The sequence below is a fragment of the Bos javanicus genome, chromosome 20 (assembly GCF_032452875.1).
Source record: "Bos javanicus breed banteng chromosome 20, ARS-OSU_banteng_1.0, whole genome shotgun sequence".
NCBI lineage: Eukaryota > Metazoa > Chordata > Mammalia > Artiodactyla > Bovidae > Bos > Bos javanicus.
Genome location: NC_083887.1, coordinates 71,312,099 through 71,337,392, shown reverse-complemented (window position 1 = coordinate 71,337,392; position 25,294 = coordinate 71,312,099). Strand labels below are relative to the sequence as shown.

General features: G+C 52.1%; 1 protein-coding gene across 3 annotated transcripts; it reads left to right on the top strand.

Moving 5' to 3' along the window:
- Positions 1-329: 329 nt before the first annotated feature.
- EXOC3 (exocyst complex component 3) lies at positions 330-24,603 on the top strand. 3 transcript variants are annotated; one of them, XM_061393972.1, is made up of 13 exons: positions 330-433; positions 1,529-1,731; positions 4,193-4,412; positions 11,121-11,802; positions 14,554-14,671; positions 14,951-15,076; positions 17,434-17,534; positions 19,309-19,419; positions 19,498-19,648; positions 20,686-20,808; positions 22,747-22,908; positions 23,121-23,248; positions 23,588-24,603. In XM_061393972.1, exons 2-13 carry the CDS (start codon positions 1,588-1,590, stop codon positions 23,757-23,759), a joined length of 2,238 nt encoding a protein of 745 aa, XP_061249956.1. In that variant the 5' UTR covers positions 330-433; positions 1,529-1,587; the 3' UTR covers positions 23,760-24,603. The 3 variants fall into 3 exon arrangements, with proteins under 3 accessions (XP_061249956.1, XP_061249958.1, XP_061249957.1); XM_061393974.1 differs by having other exon boundaries at positions 422-1,056; XM_061393973.1 differs by lacking the exon at positions 330-433 and adding an exon at positions 492-1,028.
- Positions 24,604-25,294: the final 691 nt, after the last annotated feature.

The window sequence follows — 25,294 nt, the reverse complement described above, 5'->3', positions numbered from 1 at the left end:
GTGGCCCAGGCGTTTGCACACAGATACTGACCTGGGTCTGTGTACTCAAGCGTGTGTGGTGTCTATGGTGTACGTGTGGGTATGGAAGTCTGTGTGTGTGTGTGGTGTGTGCATGTGGTGCGGTGTCGGCATTTATGTGTGGAGTGTGTGGCATGTCTATATGTGATATGTGTCTGGGGTGTCTGTTGTGTGTTTATGTGTCTGTCTATGTGTGTGCAGTGTCTGTGTGTGTGTTTACGTGTGTGCGCGCCGCAGCCCCGCTCTAGGTGCCGTGGCCCCATCTGCAGCCGGCCTTCACAGTCACTGAGCCCGCGCGCCCCGCGCCCCACGTCCGAGCCGCCAGGCCCCGCCCTCCCAGTCTCGGGGCCGGAGGCGGAAGTGCCCGCGGAGCGCTCACTTCCGGGTGGCGGAGGCGGCGGCTGCGACCCGCGAGGTGAGGCTGCGGCGAGCTGTGGCGCCTGGGCGGCGGTCGCGGTCCCCGCCCGCCGTCCCTTTCCCCGACTCATGCAGGCGCGGCCAGGTGGCGGTGCAGGCGGCCGGGGGGGCCCCGGGGGCTTCTGAGTCCCGTCGAGAGGCTAGCGTCCGTGACGGGGCCAACGCCGCGCCAGGCCAGGAGGAGGGAGCCGGTGCGGACTTGAGCGCGCGGGCGGCGGCCTGGAGACCCGCGGCCACCCCTGGCGCCTCGGCCCCGGCGCAGCCCAGGGCCCGGAAGTGGGGCGAGGAGACACGGCGCGCCAGCCCAGGACCGTGAGGGCGCCAGAGGCACTCGGGTCCCGCCCCTCAGGGTCTGCGGGGACTTGGGTATTGCTCCGAGAGCGTTTGCGGAGGGAATGGGGAGCGTCCTGGATTGGTGCACGGAAAACATGCGTAGAAACGGGCGGCTAACGGCAGATGTCCGCTCTCTTCTTTGCCGGACGCTCCCGAGCTCCCCGGGTCGGATGTTGGTGGAGCCGGCACAGAGGCAGGAGTGCGCTGTCCTGAGGAGAGCGTCGTTTGCCCGCTCACCTGTTTACTAAGGCTGTTAAATAGTAAGACGTGGGATCTGAGACTCTACAGGTAGTGATTTTTGAGGGGAATCGTAGGGTGGGTGCTGAAACTTTGGCGGGGATGGTGAGGTGTGTACTGGCCCTGTGCCTCCGCATCTTCACCGGGGCTTCCTGGCACAGCCGCCCCTCCAGGGAGTTCAGGCCGGTGTAAAGGCTCTGGAAATGGGAAAAGGGGACCTGTCTAGGGGAGAGAAGTGCCCTGGAGACTGACGTCTGGTGTGAGTAATCTGGCTTCCTCTATGTGCTAATATCTTGTGCCTGTAATTGCCCCTGCTCCACTTTACGGTAAAATTGACTTCTGAAAGTTTGTATTTCTTATCGAGGAGTTCATAATCCTAGTTCTGATTTCAGTTTACTGGGTTGATGATCTCAGATGCTCTTATAGCTCTGCCGTGGACTGCTGACTGTTGGTGGAGGGGATAAGTTTTGTCACTAACATTTCTACCTTTGTAACGCATCCCGCCTCCCTGTTCCCCATCTAGCTGTGGACACGGGATGCCTCTAGTATGACAGGTGAAGAGATCCTCCCTGCTTTGTAACCATGAAGGAGACTGACCGGGAGGCTGTCGCAACAGCGGTCCAGAGGGTTGCTGGAATGCTGCAGCGCCCTGACCAGCTGGACAAGGTGGAGCAGTATCGCAGAAGAGAGGCCCGGAAGAAGGCTTCTGTGGAGGCCAGATTAAAGGTACGAGGTCACAGTAGCCACCAGCGCCTGCTGCACTCCCCAGCGGGACAAGGCCTTTTATCTTGAGGTTCAGGTTCATTTAACAAAGTTACAGTTTTGCCAAATTGAACATTATGAGGATGTGGAAGAAGGCAGACATGGACATTACCTTGATTTAGCACATTTTTTCCAATAATATATTGCCAGTTAGTAGATTGACAAACTAGACGGGGATGTTGAAAACACCAAAGGAACAACCCCTTTAAGCATCCCGAAGTGTCCATTTACCTTTTTAAAAAACACTAGCAGAATAACGGTTTTTCTTCTTTAGCAAATGCTCTTCCACCGAGTGTGTCCAGAGAGCATTTTGTTTGGGTTCTTTTAGCACACACTGTAGTACGCTGACTGTGTACCAGGCATTTTGTTGGACTTGTGGGCAGGAAGGAAGAGAGCGCTACACATTTATTAGTGTGTGTGAAAGTGAGGCAAGAAAGAAAGTCAGTCTTTTATGATTTGGATTGGCTTTCAACTTAATTCTCATGGAGAAATTGGATTTTATTAAAACAATGCATGCCTGGTATAGTTATAAAAATGTTAAGACCACGGCCTGCTGACTGGCAGCACAACAGTCTTGAGGATTTAAGAGAGTGCGTTTGAGGAAGATTAATTCTCGCATGGACATGGAACAGCAGACTGGTTCCAAATAGGAAAAGGAGTACATCAAGGCTGTATAGTGTTACCCTGCTTATTTAACTTATATGCAGAGTACATCATGAGAAACACTGGGCTGGATGAAGCACAAGCTGGAATCAAGATTTCCGGGAGAAATATCAATAACCTCGGATATGCAGATGACACCACCCTTATGGCAGAAAGTGAAGAACTAAAGAGCTTCTTGATGAAAATGAAAAAGGAGAGTGAAAAAGTTGGCTTAAAGCTCAACATTCAGAAAACTAAGATCATGGCGTCCAGTCCCATCACTTCATGGGAAATAGATGGGGAAACAGTGGCTGACTTTATTTTTCTGGGCTCCACAATCACTGCAGATGGTGACTGCAGCCATGAAATTAAAAGACTCTTACTCCTTGGAAGAAAAATTATGACCAACCTAGATAGCATGTTAAAAAGCAGAGATATTACTTTGTCAACAAAGGTCTCTCTAGTCAAGGCTGTGGTTTTTCCAGTAGTCATGTATGGATGTGAGAGTTGGACTGTAAAGAAAGCTGAGCACTGATGAATTGATGCTTTTGAACTGAGGTGTTGGAGAAGACTCTTGAGAGTCCCTTGGACTGCAAGGAGGTCCAACCAGTCCATTCTAAAGGAGATCAGTCCTGGGTGTTCATTGGAAGGACTGTTGTTGAAGCTGAAACTCCAATCCTTTGGCCACCTGATGCGAAGAACTGACTCATTGGAAAAGACTCTAATGCTGGGAAAGATTGGAAAAGACTCTAATGCTGGGAAAGATTGAGGGCAGGAGGAGAAGGGGACGACAGAGGATAAGGTGGTTGGATGGCGTCACCGACTCGATGGACATGGGTTTGGGTGAACTCCGGGGGTTGGTAATGGTCAGGGAGGCCTGGCGTGCTGCGATTCATGGGGTCGCAGAGTCGGACACGACTGAGCGACTGAACTGAACTGAACTGAATTCTTGCACTGATACGGTAGTGAAGTTGTCTGTCCAGTTGAAAACATTGGTGCCCAGGTTATGGCAGGTTTGACGAGACAGGATGTGGGTCATTCATTTGCAACAGCAAAGCAGCCAAAGACCTGTTGGACTAACTTGAAACAGTTTCATATCAATTTAAAAAATAGTTTAGACCTGCTGCATTTTTATCCAGAATTTTAATCTCTTTTGGAAACTCATGGATTAACTAACAGTTGTGTGGTCTTTTGAAATCATTAGTTATTTTTAAGTGCTACTTACGATTTATGGGTGAAAGGTGTTCCTGACTTCCATTGTGCTGGCCTGTCGTTCCCTTCTATTCCCATGCACCTGCTGCTGCTCCTTCATGCTCTCTCCGTTCTGACTGACTGTGCGGCTCCCTGGGCGGCACTCCCATGGGCTCTCAGAGTGAGTCTGAACGTCAGATGGGCCAGCTCTGTGTCTGGGGCCCGCCATCCTAGGGCGGAGTCTGGTTCTGGCTGAGTGGCAGGAACGCCCTCTCCACTTAAGTTAATGACAAGTCCTGACTGTTTCTCCATTGAGATCAGGCCTGTTAGGAAGCTGAGGATGCCTGCGAGATGGTGTGCAGAGTCCTAGGAGACCATTTAAGGGGGGCCATGGGACCCAGGGCATTCCCACAGTGGAGTCTAGCATTTTCAGGCCAAGGGCTGCATGAAGAATGTTGGGAGGTTTTCTCAACAAAGCTTGAAAGCATTACTGTTCTGCTTATTGACTGTCTCTGTTACCGAAGCGCCTCTCTCCTACTCTCTGAGCCTCCAGGTCCGGCCTGGCTCTGCTCACCCCCGGTGTCTTCCCTAGGCTGCAATCCAGTCACAGTTGGACGGCGTGCGCACGGGCCTGAGCCAGCTCCATAACGCGCTAAATGACGTCAAGGACATCCAGCAGTCCCTGGCAGATGTCAGCAAGGACTGGAGGCAGAGCATCAACACCATCGAGAGCCTCAAGGATGTGAAGGACGCGGTTGTGCGACACAGCCAGCTCGCTGCTGCCGTGGAGAACCTGAAGAACATCTTCTCAGGTAGCTGCCGGCGGACGTGTGTCCTCGGCCTGCTTGTGTTGCGGGGGGTTTCAGCTTTCCGGGGGCAACATGTTTTGTGGGCCCCCTAGAGTGGGTAAGAGGTGTGGTTCGGCCTGCACGGTTAGGGTCTTGTTTGAACGTGGATGGGTGGTCTGCTGAGTAGATGAGGGCTGGTAGAGTGTGGTTCTGAGTCTGTGGGGACCGAGGGACAGATGGAGAGCTGAACACGTGTGCACGGGGAGAGATGCACGCTCTCCCTCTGCCGCCGTGTGGCACGCGGGACCCTGCCAGGCGCAGGAGAGATCCCTGAGCAGCAGCTCCCAGACAGGAGGCCTGTGCACAAGCCGGAGGCTGAGGGTGGGCACGCCCTAGACCCAGCCCCGATGGAGGTCGGGCCTGCAGGAATCCTTGGGGCCGATCAGGGTGGCAAGGACAGAAGTAACCCTTTCAGAATCCTGTCCCAGTACCTGTTGGCGTGAAGAAGAGCGCTCCGTAGCCCGGTTGGGCCCCGTGTCAGCCGTCACCAGGGCAGGGGCTCTGTTGTGTCCAGCCAGCTTCCTCGTGCTCTGCCCCCGGGAGCTCGTCCCTCCCCGAGTCCCTCCGTCCGAGTCCCCTCCCCCCGCGTCTTTGTCACAGCTATCAGCATCCCAGCCAGAAGCCTCAGGGTGGTCTGGCCCCTTCCCGTCCCTCCTGTGGTGTCTGGTCTCCGAGTGTTCATGCTGCTTGGCGCCTGCGTGTAACCTGGTGTGGTTCTTCCCCTCCGCCCACCGCTGTGAACCACGGCACGAGTGGCCCTGTTCCTCTGGGTGCGTATGTCTGGTGGCAGCGTTGTTGAGTACTCAGCCGTCCCTCTGTGCGTTCTCGTCACCCTGGGCCTGACAACTGGGGCCCTGCTCTGCCCCCGTGAGTGGCCCAGCACCGCCTGCTGTGCTGGCCCCTGGCAGCAGTCCCTCCTGGTGACCTTTGGCAGCCTGGAATCTGACCAGGATCTCCTTCATGACGTTTAGAGCCTTCTTAGTTGATTTCCATCTTATAATTTCTTGTTGACTGTCATTTTCTTCTGGTTTTGTAAAATGAACACCAGAAGACTAAAAAGTTACCTTTTCATCCACATGGCATTTGGATCCACATAACCCAAGTGATCAAAAAATTACCAGTTCATCCATAGAGGTTGAAAATAATGTTCTTTTGATGAAAAGCGAGGCTGTGATGTAGACGTCGTTTTTGTTAGGAGCGTGTTTTTACCAAGAAAATATTGTGCTTGTTTGTCTCCCTTCAGACTTTTATCATTGCCTGTAATTCTGTAGTATTATAAACAAAGCCTGTTTGTTCTTCTTTTCCACTCTTAAAAACTATAAAATATGCACAGTATAAAGTCTATCGCCTTGATCACGTTTAAGTGAACAGTTGTAGATGAGGTACTTTCATATCATTGTGAAGGCATCATCACAGTCCATCTCAGGGACTGTCTTCACCTTGAAAACTGGAACTCTGCACAGAGTTGTGTGTGAATTATGTCTCAGTAAAACTGAAAGAAGAACTTGAAAGTCTGCAGCTGTTAATGATACTCCCCATGGCCCCTCCTCCAAGCCGCTTACTGGTTATTTAGACTTTCTGTTTCTTGGTGGTTTAGGTTTTGTGTTTCTTGGGACGTGCACTTCATCTGGTTACCCCGCTGGGTTGCGTTTGCTCACAGTGCTCTCTTCTAACTCTTTTCCTGCAGAGTTGGCAGTAGTGTCCTCGCTTTAACTGTTTAGTACCTGAGTCTTCTTTTTCCCTTAGTTCATCTGGGTAGGGATTGTCAGTTGTTAATCTTTTCAAAGAACTACCTTTGGTTTTCTTGATTTTTCTGTTTTGTGTTTCAATTTTCTGTTTATCTCTGCTCTAGTCTTATTTCATTTATTTTGATAGCTTTAGGTTTAGCTTTCTTTCCTTTCGGTTCACTTCAGTCGCGTCTGACTCTTTGAGACCCCATGAATTGCAGCACTCCAGGCCTCCCTGTCCATCACCAATTCCCGGAGTTTACTCAAACTCATGTCCATCCGGTCAATGATGCCATCCAACCATCTCATCCTCTGTCATTCTCATCTCCTCCTGCCTTCACTCTTTTCCAGCATCAAGGTCTTTTCCAGTGAGTTAGTTCTTTGCATCAGGTGGCCAAAGTATTGGAGTTTCAGCTTTAGCATCAGTCCTTCCAATGAATACTCAGGACTGATTTCCTTTTGGTTTGACTGCTTTGACCTCCTTGCATTCTAAGGGATTCTTGAGAGTCTTCTCCAAAACCACGGTTCAAAAGCATCAATTCATTGATGCCCAGGAAAAAAAGCTTTGTTTATGGTCCACTCTCACATCCATCCACGACCACTGGAAAAACCATAGCCTTGACTAGACGGACCTTTGCTGGCAAAGTAACATCTCTGCTTTTTAATATGTTGTCTAGGTTGGTCATAGCTTTTCTTCCAAGGAGCAAGTGTCTTTTAATTTCATGGCTACAGTCACCATCTGCAGTGATTTTGGAGCCCAAGAAAATAAAGTCTGTCACTATTTTCATTGTTTCCCCATTTGCCATGAAGTGATGGGACCAGATGCCAAGATCTCTGTTTTTTGAATGTTGAGTTTTAAGCCAACTTTTTCACTCTCCTCTTTAACTTTCATCAAGAGGGTCTTTAGTTCTTTTTTGCTTTCTGCCATAAGTGTGGTGTCATCTGCGCATCTGAGGTTATTGATATTTCTCTCGGCAATCTTGATTCCAGCTTGCGCTTCATCCAGTCTGACATTTTGCATGATGTACTCTGCATATAAGTTAAGTAAGCAGGGTGACAATATACAGCCTTGACATACTCCTTTCCCAATTTGGAACCAGTCTGTTGTTCCACGTCCAGTTCTAACTGTTGCTTCCTGACCTGCATACAGATTTCTCAGGAGGCAGGTCAGGTGATCTGGTATTCCTGTCTCTTTCAGAATTTTCTACCGTTTGTTGTGATCCACACAGTCAAAGGCTTTGGCGTAGTCAATAAAGCAGAAGTAGATGTTTTTTTGGAACTATCTTGAATTTTCAGTGATCCAACGGATGTTGGCAATTTGATCTCTGGTTCCTCTGCCTTTTCTAAATCCAGCTTGAACATCTGGAAGTTCTTGGTTTACTTACTACTGAAGCCTAGCTTGAAGGATTTTGAGCATTATTTTACTAGCATGTGAAATGAGTGCAATTATTTGGTATTTTGAACATTCTTTGGCATTGCCCTTTAGAATTGGAATGAAAACTGACCTTTTCCAGTCCTGTGGCCACTGCTGAGTTTTCCAAATTTGTTGGCATATGGAGGGCAGCACTTTCACAGCATCATCTTTCAGGATTTGCAGTAGCTCAGCTGGAATTCCATCACCTCCACTAGCATTGTTTGTAGCGATGCTTCCTAAGGCCCATTTGACTTCGCATTCCAGGATGTCTGGGCTCTAGGTGAGTGACCACACCATCATTGTTATCAGGTCATTAAGATCTTTTTTGTACAGTTCTTTGTATTCTTGCCACATCTTAATCCTGTTTGCTTCTGTAGGTGCTTACTGTTTCTCTCCTTTATAGTGCCCATCTTTGCATGAAGTGTTCCCTTGGTATCTTGTTTTCTTGAAGAGATCACTAAATCCCATTCTGTTGTTTTCTTCTATTTTTTTTTTGCATTGTTCACTTAAGGCTTTCTTCTGTCTCCTGGTTCTTCTTTGGAACTCTGCATTCCATTGGGTGTATCTTTCCTTTTCTCCTTTGCCTTTTACTTCTCTTAGTATCTCAGCTATTTGTAAGGCCTCCTCAGACAGCCACTTTGCCTTGTTGCATTTCTTTTTTTTGTCTCGTTGGATTGATTTATTCGTGTGTATTTTGTTCTTTGGATAAAATGAAAAATGGGATTGTTTCCTTAATAATTCAAGAGATTTCTGTTTATTTCTTTTGTATACTGCAACTTTACCAAATTCATTGATTAGTTCTAACTGATGGCATCTTTAGGATTTAGGATACTGTGAATATAGTAGTATTATGTCATCTGCAGACAGTGATGGTTTTACATCTTATTTTCCAATTTGGATTCTTTTTATTTCTTTTTCTTCTCTGGTTGCCCTGGCTAGGACTTCAAAAATTGTGTTGAATAATAGTGGTGAGAGTGGGCACCCTTGTCTTGTTCCTAGAGGAGATGCTTCCAGTTTTTCCACCTTTGAGAACGATGGTTGCTGTGGGCTTGTTGGATGTGCGTTTACTGTGTTGAGGTAGGTTCCCTCTTTGCCCGCCTTCTGGAGAGTTTTTATCTTAAATGGGTTTTGAATTTTGTCAGAACCTTCTTCTGCATCTATTGAGAGGATCATACGAATTTTGTTCTTTAATTTGTTAATATGGCACATGACATTAATTGATTTGCATATATTGAAGAATCTTTGCATCCCGGAGATAACTCCAACTTGGTCATGGTGTATGATGCTTCTAGTGCATTGTGGGATTCTGATAGCTAGTATTTTGTTGAGGATTTTTGCATCTATGTTTATCAGTGATATTGGTCTGTAATTTTTTTTGTTAAACTTTGGTTTTGGTATCAGGGTGATGATGGCTTCATAGAATGAATTTGAAAGTGTTCCTCCCTCTGCAATTTTTTGGAAGGGTTTGAGAAGGATGAGTGTTAGCTCTTCTCTAAATATTTGGTAGAATTTGCCTGAGAGGCTGTCTGGTTCTGGAGTTCTGTTTGTTGAAAGATTTTTACTTATAGTTTCAATTTCATCGCTTGTGACAGGTCTGTTTATGTTATCTACTTCTTCTTGGCTCAGTCTTAGAAGGTTACACTTTCTAAGAGTTTGTTCATTTCTAGATTGTGCGTTTTATTGACATATAGTTGGTGAGAGTAGTCTCTCATGATCTTTGTATTTCTGCAGCGTCAGTTGTATTAATAATTTCTCCATTTTCATTTCTAATTCTTTTATTTGAATCCTTTCCCTTTTTTCCTTGATGAGCCTGGCTAAAGGTTTATCAATTTTGTCTTCTCAAAGAACTAGCTTTTAGTTTCATTGCGTTTTGCTATTATTTTCTTCATTTACTATTTTGATTTTTATAATTTCTTTTCTCTGGTAACTTTGGGTTTTGTTTATTCTTTCTCCAGTTGCTTTAGGTGTGAGGTTAGGTTGTTTGTTTAAGCCTTCTCTTGATTCTCGAGGTGGGGTTGAATCACTGCAGGCTTCCCTCTTAGAACTGCTTTTGCTGCGTCCCTCTGGTTTGGGCTGTTGAGTCTTTATCATTATTTGTTTCTGTGTACTTTTCAGTTTCCTCAGTGATTCTTAGTTATTTAGAAACATGGTGTTTAGCCACCATGTGTTTATGTTTTTTGCGTTTTTTTCTGTAATTTATTTCTAATCCTTAACCTTCTGGTCAGGAAAGATACTTGGTACTATTTCGTTTTCTCAGGTTTACCAGGGCTTGACTCGCGTAGGTGGTGAAGAGCCCGCCTACCAGTGCAGAAGACTTCAGAGGCGTGGGTTGGACCCTGGGTCGGGAAGATGCCCAGGAGGAGGGCATGGCAACCCACTCCAGTGTTCTTGCCTGGAGAATACCATGGACGGAGGACCCTGGTGGGCTACGGGCCATAGGGTCACAGAGAGTGGGCGTGAATGCAGGGGCTTCGCCAGCACACGTGACCTATCTCAGAGAGCGTTCTGTGTGCTGTGAGAGGAGAGTGTGTTCTGCTCTCAGATGGAATGTCCTGTAAATGTGAGATGTTTTAAGGTAATAAAAGAATAAAATGTGACACAGAGACATGAAGTGAGCAAGTGATGTTGGGAAAGTGGTGCCAGTATGCTTGCCTGATGCAGGGTCACTGCAGACCTTCAGCTGGTGGGCGCTCGCGGCCCCTGGGAGGCAGGTGTGCCCGCCCTTGCCGCCGCCTCGGCTCCCACATGTGCCCTCGGTCAGCCCAGTGGAGAAACACAAGCCCTTGAGGCTCTGTCCTCTCTTCTCTAGTTTTTTTTCCTTTTTAGCCTCATGATTGATAATTTTCTTCGTCCTGTCTTCAAGTTTGCTGATTCATTCTTCTGCTCACTCAAATCTGTTTTGAGAATCTGAAGTAAATTTTCCATTCAGTTACACTTTTGTCCATGTTTGCCTGTGGTTCTTTGAGCATGTTGAAGCGCTCATCTTAGAGTCCTTGTCTTGTCCACTGTCTAGTCCTTCTCAGGGATGGTTTCTGTTTTTTTTTTTCTTTGAATCTCTCTTCTCTCCTCCTATCCTTGTTTGCCTTGTGCTGCTGTTGAGTAGTGGACATTTGAATCTAATTAACACGTAGCTCTGGAGTCAGATGTTCCTCTTTGCCAGGGTATGCTGATTTTATTATCATTTTTGCTGTTTCCACGTCTTAGGCTGCGTCTCTTTTGAGGACCAGGCTGGCATGTAAACTTAAAGTCTTCTCAGGTCTTTCTGAGCCTGTGCCTCTCCTGGTCATTTGCAGTCAGTTTCTACGTGTGTACTGTGCTGAGAGCTGAAATACTGTTCATGCCTTTCCCTGGAAGGTGTGAGCCTTCAGTGGCCTCCACAGCCCCGCAGTGTGTGGCCCCTCACCCAAGTCCTGTGCATGTGCTGGTTGTCCAGTGGGGGCGGGTTCCTGGCTGCCCTTGCCTGCCGCCATCCTGGCACCCCAAGCTGCTCCACCTTGGTGTTTCACGGTGCCGTCTTTGCCTTCCCCCCAGTGCCCGAGATTGTGAGGGAGACGCAGGACCTCATAGAGCACGGGGAGCTGCTGCAGGCCCACCGGAAGCTGATGGACCTGGAGTGCTCCCGGGACGGGCTGATGTACGAGCAGTACCGCATGGACAGCGGGAACACGCGTGACATGACGCTCATCCACAGCTACTTCGGGAGCACACAGGGGCTGTCCGACGAGTTGGCCAAGCAGCTGTGGATGGTGCTGCAGAGGTCACTGGTCACCGTGCGCCGCGACCCCACCTTGCTCGTCTCCGTCGTCAGGATCATCGAAAGGGAAGAGAAGATTGACCGGCGCATACTTGACCGGAAAAAGCAAACTGGTTTCGTGCCTCCTGGGAGACCCAAGAACTGGAAGGAGAAGATGTTCACCATCCTGGACAGAACAGTGACCACCAGGATCGAGGGCACGCAGGCAGACACCAGGGAGTCGGACAGGATGTGGCTCGTGCGCCACCTGGAGATCATACGGAAGTACGTGCTGGATGACCTCATCGTGGCCAAGAACCTGCTGGCGCAGTGCTTCCCTCCGCACTACGAGATCTTCCGGAGCCTGCTGCGCACCTACCACCAGGCCCTGAGCGCGCGCATGCAGGACCTCGCAGCGGAGGACCTGGAAGCAAACGAGATCGTCAGCCTGCTGACCTGGGTTTTGAACACTTACACCAGGTAATGCCCCCTTCACACCTGACATCTCCTGTTCCGTAGGCTGCTGGCAGTCTGCACAGCTGCTGGGTCCTCGACCCAGGGCGGGCACCTGGCACCCGCAGGCATTGCCTCTGGTGGACGCGTCTCCTTCCTGGGCTGCCTGTGACCCGGGATTGGGTCGTGCAAAGGCTCCTGTGCTTGAGGGGCTCCTGCGCCTGGACAGTGGGGAACAGCTCAACATTGTGTGTGTCCCACAGTGACCCCAGGAGCAGGAGGTGTTGGCCGTCTAACCCAGAGGCTCCATGACCTGCACAGTCGCATGGCTGCTGAAGGGGCCCCAATTGCTCTCGCGGGCTTCCGACAACCCGAGTCTGGTTTCTTCTCCCCTGCGTTCGCAGAGAATCAGCCACCCTTTTGATCTTCAGCCTTGAGGTTTTGTCACTCTGTGAAGGGGCCGTGAGCCACTGTGTGCCAGCATCATTTTGAGATTGGACTTGAAGAACAAGGCGGTGGTAGGGTGTTCTCAAAGTCTTTAAGGTTAGCTAGTGAGAGGGACAGAGAAGGCCTTGGCACCCCACTCCAGTACTCTTGCCTGGAAAATCCCATGGATGCAGGAGCCTGGTGGGCCACGGTCCGTGGGGTTGCTAAGAGTCGGACACGACTGAACGCCTTCACTTTCACTTTTCACTTTCATGCATTGGAGGAGGAAACGGCAACCCACTCCAGTGTTCTTGCCTGGAGAATCCCAGGGACAGGGGAGCCTGGTGGGCTGCCGTCTATGGGGTCGCACAGAGTCGGACACGACTGAAGTGACTTAGCAGCAGCAGCAGCAGCAGCAGCAGTGAGAGGGAAGCACAGTTTATCCTAGCCTGTCTTGTTGCTAATGTGTAGAAATTGAACCTCTTGTTTTAGTAGTAAGGTTTGAGGATTTTTTTAAGTATTTTTTTAATTGATAAATTTTAATTTTATTAAAGTTTAGTGACTTTTAAATTACATTTTAATTGCTTTTGTTTATTTGCTTATTTGACTGTGCTGGGTCTTTGTTGTGTATGCGCTTTCTCCAGATGCAGCGGGTGGGGCTCCTCTTGAGTCTGGTGCGCAGGCTTCTCACCGTGGGGGCTCCTGCTCTTGTGGAGCACGCAGTCTAGGGGTGCGGGCTTCAGCAGCTGTGGCGTGCAGACTTAGTTGTTCCACGGCATGTGGCATCTTCCCAGATCAGGGGTTGAACCAGTGTCCCCTACATTGCGAGGGAGATTATTAACCACCATGGAAGCCTGGTTTGGGGATTTCTTTGGTTTGTGTTTTGTTTGTTGTTTGGTAACCACTTAGAGTAAAGAACGTGTACGTGTGTACGTTTCAGTACAGGAAAACGTGAAGAGAAAGAAAACGTCTGTTGGTTGTGGCCGACGTACTTGCAGCGGCTGGGCGGGGCTGGGGCCTCCGAGCTTCCTGTGTGCCGGCCGCCTACCACAGCCATCCCCAGTGCACAGGCCCCGTGGGTCACCCCCGCGGAAGGCCTCTCACCGTCCCCTTCACCCTGAGGCCTGGGGGAACTGTGCCCAGGGTCAGTCGGCCGGCCGGTGGGGAGCCGGACTTGAGTCTGGGGTCTGGGCCCCCGCCGTGCTCGAGCCCCCAGACTGCGGAGCGTGCACTTGCGTGGCTGCGTGGTTCAGGCTTCATCTGTCTCTCGCGCACCACGTGGTCAGCACTGTCTTGTCAGTGGCGGTTTCTTGACAGCCTCCTGGCTCATCATGTTCTGCTGTGTTGGACTTTCTCAAGGGAAACATTGGGCTGTTTCCACACTAGAAACATGTTCGTGCAGGATTAAGGTTCTTGGGGCAGAAATAGTCTAGACTGTAAATGGTCTTTGGGTGTTTGCAGAGTGTCATGATGCACTTTTTCACGTAGGAAGACCTGGGGTTCCTTACAGGTGTTGGATGCTGTTAATACCTAGGGTTGTCACTCTGGACCCGTGTTTAAGGAGTCATCGGAGCAGTCAGCCCAGGCCTTCTGGGAACCCAGCCTCGTACCTCGCTTTCTTGTTTTTTTGTGAAAGCTCTTTCCCAGACTCAGTCCGCCGCTCCGCATTCTGGCCTCCTGGGCCCCGCGGGCCGGGTGCACACGTCAGGTGGTGCCCACTCTGGGCCCCGTCCTCTCGCAGGAGCGTCAGGGCTAGTACCCGCGCCTCGCGTCTAGACCCAGGGCTTGTTCCCCGGCTCCTGGGGCCTCCTGCCTGCTTGGCCCTCCGCGTCCCCAGGGTGCCATGAGGGGCAGATGGACCTCCCCTCCAGCCTCTGGGCAGATGGGGCGGCAGGAGGGGGCTGCCTCACTCCAGTCCTGTAGCTGAGCGAGCCCCGGCCCAGGAGCAGCCCTGCCGAGGGGTTCACGCCTCCCTGGTGATCAGTCTGTCTCATCCTCCTGCCTCCCTGGTACTCAGTCAGTCTGTCTGTCTGGTCGTTCCGCCTCCCTGGTAGTCAGTCTGCAGTCTGTCTATCTGGTCCTCCCGCCTCCCTGGTGGTCAGTTCGTCTGTCTGTCTCTCCCGCCTTTCTGGTAGTCAGTCTGTCTGTCTGTCTCTCCCGCCTCCCTGGTAGTCCATCTGTATGTCTGTCTCTCCTGCCTTCGTGGTAGTCAGTCTGTCTATCTCATCCTCCTGCCTCCCTGGTGGTCAGTCTGTCTGTCTGTCTCTCCTGCCTCCCTGGTAGTCCGTCTGTCTGTCTGTCTCTCCTGCCTCCCTGGTGGTCAGTCTGTCTGTTTGCCCCCCTTTGCTGCAGCGTGGAAATGATGGGGAACGCAGAGCTGGCCCCCGAGGTGGATGTGGCCCTCCTGGAGCCTTTGCTCTCTGCAGACGTGGTCTCCGCGCTGCTGGACACCTACATGTCCACTCTGACCGTGAGTCATGGTTGGTCCCACACGGAGCTGGGGTGGAGGGAAGGCGGCCCCTTCTGGACTGGTCGGAACCTGCTCCACTGGAGGATGGACCTGCCTGTTCCCTGGGCTGAGACCAGCCGCCTGGATGTGCAGGGGGCCTGCCCGCCTCCAGCACTGAGCCGGGAGCTGGAGGGGCAGGCAGGCGGGCGGGTCGCGGCGCCTCCCAAGCCCTCGGGGCCCAGGGAGAGGGGCCGCGGGCAGGCTGACTCCATGGCTGGCTCTGTCCTCCCTGCGGCTCAGTCCAACATCATCGCCTGGTTGCGGAAGGCCCTGGAGACGGACAAGAAGGACTGGATGAAGGAGACGGAGCCCGAGGCTGACCAGGACGGCTACTATCAGACGACGTTGCCCGCCATCGTGTTCCAGGTGCGTGGCCGCAGGGCCTCTCACACGCACATACACACCCTCCACCTCCACCCACCATGGGGCTTCTAGGGGCCTCACACACACACACACACACACACACACACACACACCCCTCCAACCCCCCGTGGGGCCTCTAGGGGCCTCTCACACACACACACACACACACACACACGCACACACACACACACAAACAGCCCCCACCCTTCGTGGGGCCTTGAGGGGCTTCACACATACATAGTTGCACGCTGACCTCAGGGAGAGCCTTTTTCTCTCCAGAGCTGGAGAGCCAGGGGTCAGGCTTGCCAAGTAGTTTTGCCCATGGTCGCAAAACCTTACATCTTCTGTGTTCCTAGGGGTTTTTTATTTCAAACTAGAATCTATTGGGTTGGCCAAAAAGTGCTTCAACTTTTAAATAAAAGACACATTTTTCATTTTCACCAAGAACTTGATTAATCAACAAATTCACTGTTCTACTGCCTTCTGCCGTATATCCAGGCAACTTCATAATCCCATCTTCCCAAAAATTTTTGTCTTTTTGAGCAAAGAGCTGTTCCAGTTCCTTTTATAGTCTTCCAGAGAACTGAAATTGTTTCCACTAAAAGAATTTTATACATACTGAGATAAATGGCAGTCTGAAGGTGCGTTGTCTGGTGAACACAGCAGATGAATCAGAACTTCCCATCTAGGCTGTAACGCTTTTTCCTGGTCATCAGAGAAACATGCGGGTTTATGTTGTGCTGATGGAAGATTATGCATTTTCTGTTGACTAATTCCAGACGCTTTTCATCGAGTGCTGCTTTCAGTTGGTCTAATTGGGAGCAGTACTTGCTGGAATTGTTTGGTTTCCAGAAGGAGCTCATAATAGAAGACTCCCTTTCAGTCCCACCATATACACAACATTGCCTTCTTTGGATGAAGACTGGCCTTTGGTATGGTTGGTGGTGGTTCATTTCGCTTGCCACAGGATCTCATCTGTTGCATATTATTGTATAGGATCCACTTTTCACCATCTGTCACAATTTGTTTTAACAGTGAAACATTTTTGTTAATTAGTATGTGGATATATAGTTATGAAGGTTTTTTTTCATTTAAATTACATGGCACCCAAACATCAAAGAGATGAGCATAACCAGTCTGGTGCAAATGATTTTCAGCACTTGATTTGGATATTTTGAGTATGTTGGCTGTCTCCCATGTGGTAGAACATTGACTGTTCACAATTAATGTCTCGATACGATTGCTGTTAACTTCAGCTGGTCTGGCCCACTGTGGAGCGAGACATCTCCAGCACGGAGCTTTGCAAACCACTTCCCGTTTGGTCAGTCACAGCACCTTTGCCATACATCTGCGTGAATCTTTCTGCCTTTCAGTTGCGTTTTTACTTCTTTTGAAGTAGTAAAACATAATATGCCAAAAAATTACTTTTTTCTTCCATTTTCAATGTTAAAATGGCTTCACAAAAATTCGCCAATTTTTGAAAAACGCACGCTGATATGAAGCTGTCTGGATACAGTCTAACAGAATTGTTTGAATGAAACTAAAGACAACTAAGTGCTACTAGAACTGTCTTACGGAAAAAACAACGAATGTTGTGGCCAACCCAGTAATTACTTTATGTGTCTGGCGCTTACTTCCTGAGGTAGCTGGCCAAGGCTCGTCTTCATAAACACTGCCTAGGCGAGTCTAATGCGATGTACTTTGGGGGAGTCCTGTGGGTTTTCAGGGTAATCATGCGCTCTTATGGGCAGTCTGGTTTTTGACGCCTGCTGTGTCCTCGAGTGTGCTTGCCTGCCTCCTCCTGGCCTATCCAGTCTCCTTTCAGAAGTTGCTGGCCATGTTCACACACTGTCCTGCTGAAACACGGAGCTGGTCCCGGGCGTGTTGGGCCCACCCTCTCCTTATTTGGAGACTGATGTCCTGTGATGACGGGGGCAGGCTCTGCCTTCTGGTCCTTCCCCACCTGTCCTCATCTGGCACCCCCGCTCCAGGGTGTATTCTCCCAGCTTCAGGGTGTATTCTCCCAGTTCTTCTAAGGAACCCTCATGCCGGGACCGGTCCCCATGTGACCTCAGCTACCCCAGCCCCCATCTCCCGTGAGAACGTGTGTTTCCCCTGGGGGAGGCCAGCCTGTCTGTAGGTGATCAGGAAATGGTTCACTGGGGTTTTTTTTTTTTTTTTTCAGCCTGCTGAGAAAGTTTTGTGTGTTTGTTGAATTAACTTTGTTATTTTTCAAGTGGCTTCATTTTTCTCTCTGAATTTCAATTGTCCTAACTACCAATTAACTTCTGGGGGACTGATATGGGAAACTTGTATCTTCGTGACTTTATATCAAAGTTCATAAGTTCTTCAATTTTTAGATGTTCGAGCAGAACCTTCAAGTTGCTGCTCAGATAAGTGAAGATTTGAAAACAAAGGTACTAGTTTTGTGTCTTCAGCAAATGAATTCTTTCTTAAGTAGGTATGTATTCTTACCAGTGCGCTAATTATAAAGTGTATTTTTTTTTTTTTAATGAAAAGCTAAACTGTGTTGATCTTAGTCTGGCTAGTATTAAAAAGAATTTAAGGCTGGACTCATCATAGTCAGCTGCTCCTGCTGTTTAGAACTCACACCCTGTCTTACTTTCTGCCTTTTGTGCGGGTGCACCCCTGGGGTCCCGGGTGCGAGGGGGGCCTGAGTGGGGGGAGGGGGGCTGGAGCTCCTGCCAGGGTGGAGTGGGGGCCTCCTCCAGACTGCCTTCCTGGTGTCCGATTTCCTGGGGGGCTGGGGAGGCCACCTTCCCTCAGAAGGAAGGAAGGTACTCAAAGACCAGTACCTCACCTCTGAACTGTTCATGACGGAGGTTTTCAGACACAGACAGAAGCAGAGCGACACGAGAGCCTCTTTGCCCATCGTCCAGCGTCAGAGCTCCATTTAAAGCCACCCTCTCCCCCGGTTGTGCTGAAGTACGGTTGACTCGGAGCAAGATCCGGGCCCTGGAGGGCAGCTGCAGCTGCAGGTCCACAGAGCACCTCCCAAGCGGCTGTCCTGCCTGTTGTCCCGAGTCCGCAGCTTCAGCCAGCCTCGGCTCCCATTGGGCAGCGGGCATGGTGACTGAAAAAATGCACGTGGCCGTGAACCTGTGAGGTTCAAACCCACATTGTTCAGGGGTCAGCCGTGCTTGACTGTGGACGCCAGACCCTGTAGCGTGGCTCACATGCTTGCCTGCCCTGACTTCAGTGCCGTTGATGTGCACACGACAGCCACGAGTGGCTGCTGGCCCCCGCGGCCCCTCGCTGCGTTCGGGGTCCCCACTGGTGTTGGACGTCCCTGCTCACACAGTTGTATATCCAGGCCGGGTCCGTGGACGGCCTGCCCCCAGGCCCCTGGCCCTCCTGTCCAGCGCCCAGGGCTCTCCCACCGGGCCTCAGCCTGCCGTCTGCCCCGGACCAGACACTGACTAAAGGCTGAGGCCCTTCTGTGTCTCCTCACTGCTGGGCTGGAACGCAGCAGGCGTTCTCCGCACTCCTGCCCCGGTGGCTCAGGTGCCGACGGCCCGGCCCTGCACAGAGTCCCCGTCGGCCTCCACCCATGAGAGTCGTGCCTTGAGCAGGGCGTCTTGTTGGGATTCTTCTGTGAAGCTGACATTCTCCTCGTCAGCCTCAGCTGTATGGTTAACTGAGCCATGCTTTGGGCAGAACAGTGGAGTTAATGCTTAATTACTCCCCTTTAGTGACCAGTTCTGAGTTTGCTCCTTCCTAAAGATCCTCTGAAAACATACACAGATACGCAGGTGTGCTGTGTTCTTCTGCTACTGTGTCTGTCTGAGAATCTCCAGAAAACGTTCAGAAGTGAAGTGTGCGGCCATTTCAGTTTCTGCTCCTGACATCTTAAAGTCTTATGTATTTTTACTTTGACTTCTTTGGGGAAAGTTTCAGAAAAGGACGTTTTATCTAACATTTGATCATATTCCCAACACTACTGTATGAGTTTCTACGCGAGTTACATGTCAGATAAAATAATACTTTCCCAGTTACAAATGTTTCAGAATATTTGTATAATCAGAATATGGAGTCATATTTCAAGGCCTGATATGAAATTTATGATACTCTGTTTTAATTGATGAGCTGCTCTTGGCGTAGGTCGCCCCCCCGCCTCGCAGTCTTTCAGTCTGAGTCCCCGCTGCGGTGCCAGTGGTGGGCCCGTCTGCTGGGCATGGTGCCGGCCGGGCCGTGCTGACCACCCGGTTCCGCAGGTACAAGGAGGAGGCGCAGCTGTACAGGGACGAGCATCTCCGGGACCGGCAGCACCCGCACTGCTACGTGCAGTACATGGTCGCTGTAGTCAACAACTGCCAGACCTTCAAGTGAGCCGCGGGGCAGGCGGGCGGGCGGGCGGCAGTGGGCAGGCGGGCGCCTCATGGCACCCTGTCTGTCTGCTGCAGAGAGTCCATAGTCAGTTTAAAAAGGAAGTATCTGAAGCACGAGGCGGAAGAAGGCGTGTCTCTGAGCCAGCCGAGCATGGATGGGGTTTTGGATGCCATTGCTAAAGAGGGCTGCGGCAGCCTGCTGGAGGAAGTCTTCCTGGACCTGGAGGTGGGCGCCCTCTCCCCCACCCTGTGCTGGGCCCTCCCGACACGGTTTCGCATAGACACGCTTCCAGGAAGTGTCCCGTCAGTTTTGGGGTGGGAGCTGGTGGTGTTCACTGGCAAGTTCTGGACTGAGTCGAGCACAGCGCACAGTCAGGAGTGAGGCCCAGGCAGGTCACCTCAGAGGCATGGAGTGTGACGAGCACGTGAGTTTCCTTGAAACAGGGAAATGGCTCACGTTATTCAGGGATGGCAGGAACGAGGATATGCTGAAAAGCAGAGGCATGATGTTTTGGGTCCTGCAGGGAGGAGCTCCTGGGGTTATGGGCGGGATATTTCATGTCTGTCTCAAAAATGGTTAGAAAACAAACGAACTGTTTAAAAAGACAGTAGAGAAACAGACAAAAGACATGAGTAATATTTCACAGGAAAGGGAGTAATCTTATGTCCTGAGTAGGAGACAGAATGCCCAGTCTTACCAATCTTCTAAGAAAAGTAGATTAAAGCGGTGTTTGTGTTGCTTACAGGATGGCATGGATTAAGAACATTTCTACCACACAGTGATAGGGCTTGAGGAAAAAAAGAGACTCTTGTATTCTTTGCAGCACTGTGAATTGGTGCGGTTTGGGGGGCAGTTGGTATGTGTTGGAGGCAGCAGTCATGAGGGTTGTAGTTTGCTACCTTTTGACTGAGCAGTTCTGGTTTTGGGAATTTCACCTGCAGAAACATACAGATTCACTGCAGCCTTCTTTGTAATTGAAAAATGAGACATTTTAAATGTCCATCAGAATTGAGTGCATAAGTTATAGAGCATGCACACGATAAATAGATGTAGTCAGTTCAGGTGAAACATTCATGCACAGATACCTCCATCAGGTGTAGTGTCAGTCTCGTGTGGGTAGTGTGTGTGTGCAGTTTCTGCACGAGTGTGGCGGTCATGATCACAGCCTCAGGCAGGTGTGCAAAGGTGAACCCCTGGCTCCCCACTCCCCACTCCCCATGACGGGCCGGCACGAGGATGTTTTCTGTGGTTTCTGCTTCCAGCAACATCTCAATGAACTGATGACAAAGAAGTGGCTGTTAGGGTCAAACGCTGTAGACATCATCTGTGTCACTGTGGAAGACTATTTCAATGATTTTGCCAAAATTAAGAAGCCATATAGAAAGGTAAGAGCATGGGGCCCCATGTGGTCTCAGCCCCCAGGCATCTCCTGTAGAATCTGGTGTCATTAGTTCTCAGGGTGAGAATTCAGGGGTGGTTTTGTGCCCCAAGCAGGTTGGAGACACTGGTGTCTGAAGGTGGAGGGCGTGGAGGCGATGGGGCGTCCACCATGCTGCCCGCGGCCACACCGCACAGCTGCAGGCCTAGAGCCCCGTGGTGGCGGGGCCGAGCGAGGGCGGGGCACCGGCCACGGCTCTGACGAGAGGCCGGGGAGTGGCAGTGCCCGCTGCATGTCTGTGCTCTGGGCCCAGCGGGCAGCACTCAGCACAGGCCTCACCGGTTCCTCCGGGACCCATGAGATGCCTCCATCCCCATTCAGGTGTCAGGCAGCCGCTGGGGAAGCTCAGGGATAATCGTCAGGGCGTGGGGTGGTTTTTGCCATTGTTGCTTTAAAATCAGGGTTTCTGTTTCTGCCTTACGGAAGCATGAGTGCTTCGATACAGGGAACTCAGGCCCAGACACTCAGAGGTGGGTCTCCAGGTCCCCTCAGGGCTCCTTGGAAATGCTTGTTGCATTTGTGAGCAGTGTCACCCTGCAGATTCCTGTCTGGTCCTCGTGTCTTTGTGTCTTCTCGTCTTGCTGCCCTGGCTGGGACCCCTAGGAAGGGGCATCTTTGCCCCTTGAAAGTTTAAATTCTAACTCTGCCATCAGAGTAATGCAGGGAGAACCTGGTGTTTTGGGTTTTTATTTTTTTGTTTGTTTAGGCTGCCCTGGGCCTTCACTGCGGCTCGAGGGCTCTCAAGTGTGCGGACTCGGTAGTCGCCTGTGTTTAGCTGCAGCATGTGGGATCTTAGTTCCCCTACCAGGAATCTAACCCAGGGCCCTGTGCTGGGTGTGAGGAGTCGTAACCACCGGACCTCGAGGGGAGTCCCTAATGGTCCAGTGTCGGAAGCTTCTGGTGGTTAGAGGTGGGACCATTTCTTTCAGTTTTGAATTTCTTGTTGCTTGTAGAGTTTTTGGTTCCACCTTTTGTTTTTTTGAACCTTCTGTGCTTTGATCTGACGGTGATGTGTAACGTGCTCAGCCTGGGCTTGTGGCTCACCCTCTAATGTGGGATTGTCTGCTCTGCTGAGAGCCTGGCCTCACCCGGGTCCCTGAGTGGCTGGGCGCCGTCTCACTTTGTCTTGTTTGGGGCCCTTGGGGTCCCCCTCGGTTCAGTGCGGGGAAGGAGCTTCCTGGCTTCCCTGCTAGAAGGGGCTTCTCGTGTCTCGGGGCCCTAATGATGAGTGTCGTGTCAGCACTTTTGTGCTCACATGTTCACAGGTGACTGCCTGGGGTCTGTCTGTCACTGAGGGTGGGCTCTGGAGAGAACCACGGCCTTCTCCAAAATGGTCCAGAGACGTGCTGTCTGCAGAGACCAGTGTTGAGGAGCCCTCTGAGCACGGGTGTGATGTGGGAGGGGCCGAGCAGGGGCCTGGCCGGATCCCAGTCCTCCCATCAGCTCCACACTCCCCCTGAGCTGAGACGCTCAGAGGTGTGTGCAAGCCCGGCAGGGTGAGGAGACCAGCCCCAGTGCCCCCCGGGTGGCCCGCGAGCCCCTGAAGGGGAGTCAGTCAGGCAGGCCCAGCTGCCGCCCACCACCTTGCCCCCACAGGAAGCACTCAGCAGCGGGTTTGTGCCCAGAACATGTCGGGCGAGGCTGCAGGCAGGCGCCCCTGCGGGCTCTTTATTCTAGGACAGGCCTGAACCACAGGGCGCCGGGCGGCACCAGCTTCTGGCTGCGGCCACCTGGCTGCTGCGCCTGCCCTTTTCCCAGACGCGAAACACGGTGAACTTGCTGCCCTGCTAAATTAGAGTTTGTAGGAAAGCCTCAGAAGAGCTCAGTTTGTAGACATTGAAATCGTGTCACTGAGACGGGAAGGCTGACCGCGCCCCGTCCGCAGCGGATGATCGCCGAGGCGCACCGGCGTGCGGTGCAGGAGTACCTGCGGGCCGTCATGCAGAAGCGCATCTCCTTCCGCAGCGCTGAGGAGCGCAAGGACGGCGCGGAGCGCATGGTGCGGGAGGCCGAGCAGCTGCGCTTCCTTTTCCGCAAGCTGGCTTCCGTGAGTGCGCTGCCTCTTCCTGCTGGGACCTGCCTAGCCTGGGGGCGGGGGCTGGGCACTTAGTGTCCCCATCCGTCAGAGAGCTCGGGCTGCCCCCCTACCCCTTCTTGAGCCCTCTCTGGGGAGCAAGTCCTGAGGGGTTGCTGTGAAAGAGGTGGGCGCGGGGGTGCGCCCCGGGTACATGTGCGGCTCAGCGCCCTGCTATCCCGCAGGGCTTTGGAGAGGAGATGGACAGCTACTGTGACACCATCGTCGCTGTCGCAGAGGTCATTAAGCTCACGGACCCTTCTCTGCTCTACCTGGAGGTCTCGACTCTGGTCAGCAAGTACCCAGACATCAGGTACCAGCAGAGTCTCCCCTGAAGTCGCTGGGGAGGGGGAGGGTCCCAGGTGTTAGGTGGGAGCCCCTGCGGTGGGGGGAGTGTGGCAGCTCTGGGCTTCTATGAGGACCCTGAGGCCTGCAGATGGCGACGTGGGCAGAGCATGCGTCAGAGTCCATTGTGAGGCTCTCGAGTCACGGTGCCGGGCGTCCCTGGACATGGTGTACCAGGGAGAAGGTAGCCAAACAAACAGGTTTCTGAATTCCCATCCTGTGCTGTCTCTGGGCCCTCCTCCGGGCTAGTGGGGGAGGGAGGGAGGGGCTCCCCTGCAGCTGCACCCCGATGCCCCCTCGCCCCCAGGGACGACCACATCGGGGCACTGCTGGCCATGCGGGGGGACGCCAGCCGGGACATGAAGCAGACCATCATCGAGACACTGGAGCAGGGCCCGGCCCAGGCCAGCCCCGACTACGTGCCCATTTTCAAGGATATCGTGGTTCCCAGCCTCAACGTGGCCAAGCTCCTCAAGTAACCGGTGTGACCCCAGCCTCAGACGGCCTCGTGTCAGAAAGCACTCCCCTCCCCACCCCCCGCCCTGTGTGCACACTTCCAAACTGTTGCTCCATAAAAACGCTGAACTGCTGTCAGGGACTGACAGTTTCCTGCCACCACCTCACCAGTCATGACCTTGCAGACCTGCCCAGAAGCCGCTTTCAGGTTTCAGATGCCTGAGCTCAAGGTCAGGCCTCCCCGGGAGCAGACCTGCCAGCAGGCGATGCGGTGGGTGTGGTGGGTGAACCCACAGGCAGGTGGATGATGCCAGGAGCGCCTGCGAGTTACTCTTTACACCACGCGAATTACAGACCTGCACCTGAGGAGCAGGGAGCCCTGGGCGAAGTCTCGACCCGGCGCCGCCCGGCTGGACGCGGCTCCTGGCGGCCGCACTCCGAGGTGGCTGCAGGATGGCTCCGGCGTTCGCCCCTTCTCCTCCTAGCGGACAGTGTGTGGGTGCTGGGCTGCTCTGAGGGCCCCGTCCTTCCTCACCCATCTAGAACCAGAGTGCATGCCGTGTTGTTTCCTCACGAGAGGCAGAAAATTCACGTGGAGGGCTCTCTTCTTGGAGGAGTTACACACAACCTTAGAGACGTGAGAGGCGGTTCTCACAGCCAGTCCTGGCACAGGAGAGGCGTGGCTGTCTCCCAGGCTTCCTGCCGGCTGCTGTCTGCTAGCATGTCAGTCCAGACCGGCTCCTGCTTGACCAGCCTGAGAGTCTAGGATTCAGTCGTGCATGGTTTGTGAATTAGTGAAGTTGAGTGTTACCAGTTATTAGTTATTGCGCCTCGTGATAATGAAAATACATTTGTTTTTCCACTTAATGAGAGAATTTTCACTCTGAGTTACTTCTTGAGTAAATACCCACAGCGACTGCAGATTGTGGCGGCTGACCCAAGTGACCGGCCCTGTGGTAGCCACCACACGCCTGCACCATGGTGGTCCCTGAGCTGAATGCTGGACTTGACCACATTCTGAGGGCGAGGATGCGCTGGGTGGCGTAGTGGGGGCCACGGCAGAGGGCCACTCCCAGTGGCCAGGTATGGTGTCCACACTGACGCCCAGGGAAGGGGCATCTCCAGGTCGCTCAGTGCAAGGCCCACAGGCACCTGTGCTGAAGGCCAGCGTCTGCCCCTTGCTCAGGCCCCATGTGTCCGTTGGAGGAAGTGGGTTCAATGGTGGGCAGCCTGGTCTGATGGTGGGAGCTGATTTCACAGACACATCGAGTCTTGGCATTGTTTGTAGAAACACTGCTGTTCAGTGGAAGCACACCTTTCAAGTCAGAAACTTTCTGACACGGGTTTGTTTAGCGGGTTTCCAAAACGCCGGGAGAAGGGACTCTTGACCCCACGTGCTCGTCACACTGCCTGCGTGCTGCCCCTGCACCTGCCTCATGCAATCCACGCTCCCCTAGTGAGGACACGGAGGCAGGGCCTGGAAGTGAGGGTGGGTTTCTCCCTCTACTGAGGACCTCAGTCAGGGCTGGTGGGCAGCACGGGTATCCAGCTGCCCTGA

Coding starts and splice junctions, on each gene's coding strand:
- EXOC3 (XM_061393972.1), top strand. CDS start 1,588: ATGAAGGAGACTGACCGGGAGGCTGTCGCAACAGCGGTCCAGAGGGTT. Junction 14,672..14,950: donor CCTACATGTCCACTCTGACC/GTGAGTCATGGT, acceptor CCTGCGGCTCAG/TCCAACATCATCGCCTGGTT. Junction 19,420..19,497: donor AACAACTGCCAGACCTTCAA/GTGAGCCGCGGG, acceptor TGTCTGCTGCAG/AGAGTCCATAGTCAGTTTAA.